At 28.8% G+C, this 2,507-nt stretch overlaps 1 protein-coding gene across 1 annotated transcript; it reads left to right on the top strand.

The window, feature by feature from the left end:
- The first annotated feature begins 201 nt into the window (after window positions 1-201).
- On the top strand, window positions 202-2,305 carry LOC100570602. The gene is made up of 4 exons (XM_003245026.4): window positions 202-763; window positions 1,185-1,682; window positions 1,757-1,887; window positions 1,950-2,305. Exons 1-4 carry the CDS (start codon window positions 656-658, stop codon window positions 2,128-2,130), a joined length of 918 nt encoding a protein of 305 aa, XP_003245074.1. The 5' UTR covers window positions 202-655; the 3' UTR covers window positions 2,131-2,305.
- The last annotated feature ends 202 nt before the right edge of the window (window positions 2,306-2,507 follow it).

Raw genomic sequence — 2,507 nt, forward strand, 5'->3', positions numbered from 1 at the left:
GATAACTGAAAAACGATCAAAAATACAAAAATTCAAATCAACGACAAACTTTTTATATTCACTATTATTTCTAAATAAATGAATGCGTATTACTAGTTACTATGTTGCTACCAATTTGGAAAGTTTTTTTTTTTGCGTGATTTATAACTTGCTTTTGATTAGACATACTTGAGTATTGTCTCATTCTCATGGTAATATAATAAGTAATTATAAATTACATATTTAATTACATATTCATAAATTTTTCATATTTCATAAGTCTATATGTATATAAATATTATGTTTATAAAAGTAAAATTCGAAATGTAGTAAATCTAGTACGTCACTAGATAGCATCACAGTCGCAAACGTACATACCCGTACAACTTTGTGACCGGTGTCCCACCCTCCCCCTGCCCGGAGTGTACAGTCCATGAACATTAGAGTAAGGACACCGATCACGGCCAGCTGGACAGAAAAAAAATGGTCCCGAATTTGTAGCTTCCGCTAGAGCGCGCTACGGAGTAGTAGTCATACTCGTTTTATACAACTGCCATAGGACATTTCGTGGTTTTTTATTAAAATAACTAGTAAGAAGCATTCTTAAAGCATTTCTTAAATTAGTATTCTTGTATATGGTAAGAAGTTTTTTAATTTGTCTCCTTAAGACTTAAACATGTCACGAAATTGTTTTGTCCCGTTGTGTAAAGAAGGATACCCCTCTACCAGGTCTACTAACAAGGTATTGGGAATTCGAAACAAAACATTGTTTAAAGCACCTAAGGTAAACTATGTTTAAATATATTATCATACTACTTTAATATAGTATTAGAATTTAGGATAACCATAATTTTAATCTAAATTGTGACGTGATACACTTATGAGTTAAGAATAATGTTGTAAGTTACTAAGATGTGCCCTACACAATATACATGTATACCAAGTACCTCATCATAGTCGGATATCCTATGACATATTAAGGGGGACTTTAATATTTGGTAGCATGTTTTTTAGAAGGGCTCAAAGTTAAAATTATTTATTTTGCCCCCCCCCTCAATCTCCGTCAATGTACCTCATACTTGTACTATACTACTATAATATATTATTATGCAATATTATGTAACTAATTGATTGCCAAAAAGCAAAAGTACCTACCTACCTATATTATAATCTTACCTATACAATAAATATTCTACTTTTTACAGGATCCTAAAGTCTTAGCACAATGGGTTAAAGCAATTCCACGATCAGATCGAGATTTGAGATCAGGGATAGACCGTGTGTGTGAAAAGCATTTTGCTGAAACCAGTCTGATAAAATATTTTGAAAATGTAATGGCAGATGGTTCAATCCAAAAAATTGAAAGGGATAGAATTTGTTTAAAAGAAAATGCAGTACCGTCATTGTTTCCAGATCTACCACATTACTTATCTTCTATAAAAAAAATACGAAAACCCCAAGTTCGACATTTGAATACAAAATCTAATAATGCTGAAACTCCTAACCTCAATAGTTCATTTAATACTACAATTATCGAATATGATATATTTTACAATATTGTGAATCAATTGAAAAGTACCATATTACCTGATGCCACATTTATTTCCATGGTAAAAGATGATTTGGTTATTGGATGGTTTAATAATGACAAGGATACAGTGTTCAAAAAAATTATCATTTATAAAGATAATCTTAACATACAAGTAGGTGTAATGTTATATTTACAATTCAATCATAGGTATTATAAAGAGAGTATTTAGCAATTACTATATTTTAGGTGTTTGTAAGCAAAGTCATAGTGAATGTTGAAGGAATAATGCAAACTGCTACAGACTTTGAAGATATTGAAAAAATTATAGCTATAGTAAATAATTTACAAGTTTGCAGTGGCACTGGTCTTGATAAAAGGTATAGTATAATAATAGTTTGTTAATTTGTGTTTGTATAATTTTTTACTTATATTTTTATAGCCCACAATCAGTTGCATGCTATGGTTATGTTGATGCAAAGAAACCAGGCACATCATTTACAGATTCTCGTTGCACTGTATGCTCTAAAGAAAGAAAAAATATGATAGATCTTCAGAGAATATATACTTTAAGACAGACAGAAATAAAAAAAAAATTTAAGGAAACAGAAAAGCATACGTAGAGTCAAAAACATTACTCGAAAGAATAGCAGACTTAAATAATAAAGTATGTAATTTTGGAGTGTTGTAAAGTATTTGAGTAAAAATATGTTATATATACTGTATTTTTTTGTCATAATATATTATGCCTTGTAACACCCTATTTTATACTGAATCATTATACTCATAATTATTATATTAATATAATATATGATATTTTTATTATTTATTTTAAGCTTCTGTATGTCTGTGTACTTCAACACTAATTATTGTATTTATTGCTCTAATTACTGAATCATTATACTCATAATTATTATATTAATATAATATATGATATTTTTATTATTTACTTTAAGCTTCTGTATGTCTGTGTACTTCAACACTAATTATTGTATTTATT

Source organism: Acyrthosiphon pisum, unplaced genomic scaffold, assembly GCF_005508785.2.
Source record: "Acyrthosiphon pisum isolate AL4f unplaced genomic scaffold, pea_aphid_22Mar2018_4r6ur Scaffold_21276;HRSCAF=23500, whole genome shotgun sequence".
Taxonomy (NCBI): domain Eukaryota; kingdom Metazoa; phylum Arthropoda; class Insecta; order Hemiptera; family Aphididae; genus Acyrthosiphon; species Acyrthosiphon pisum.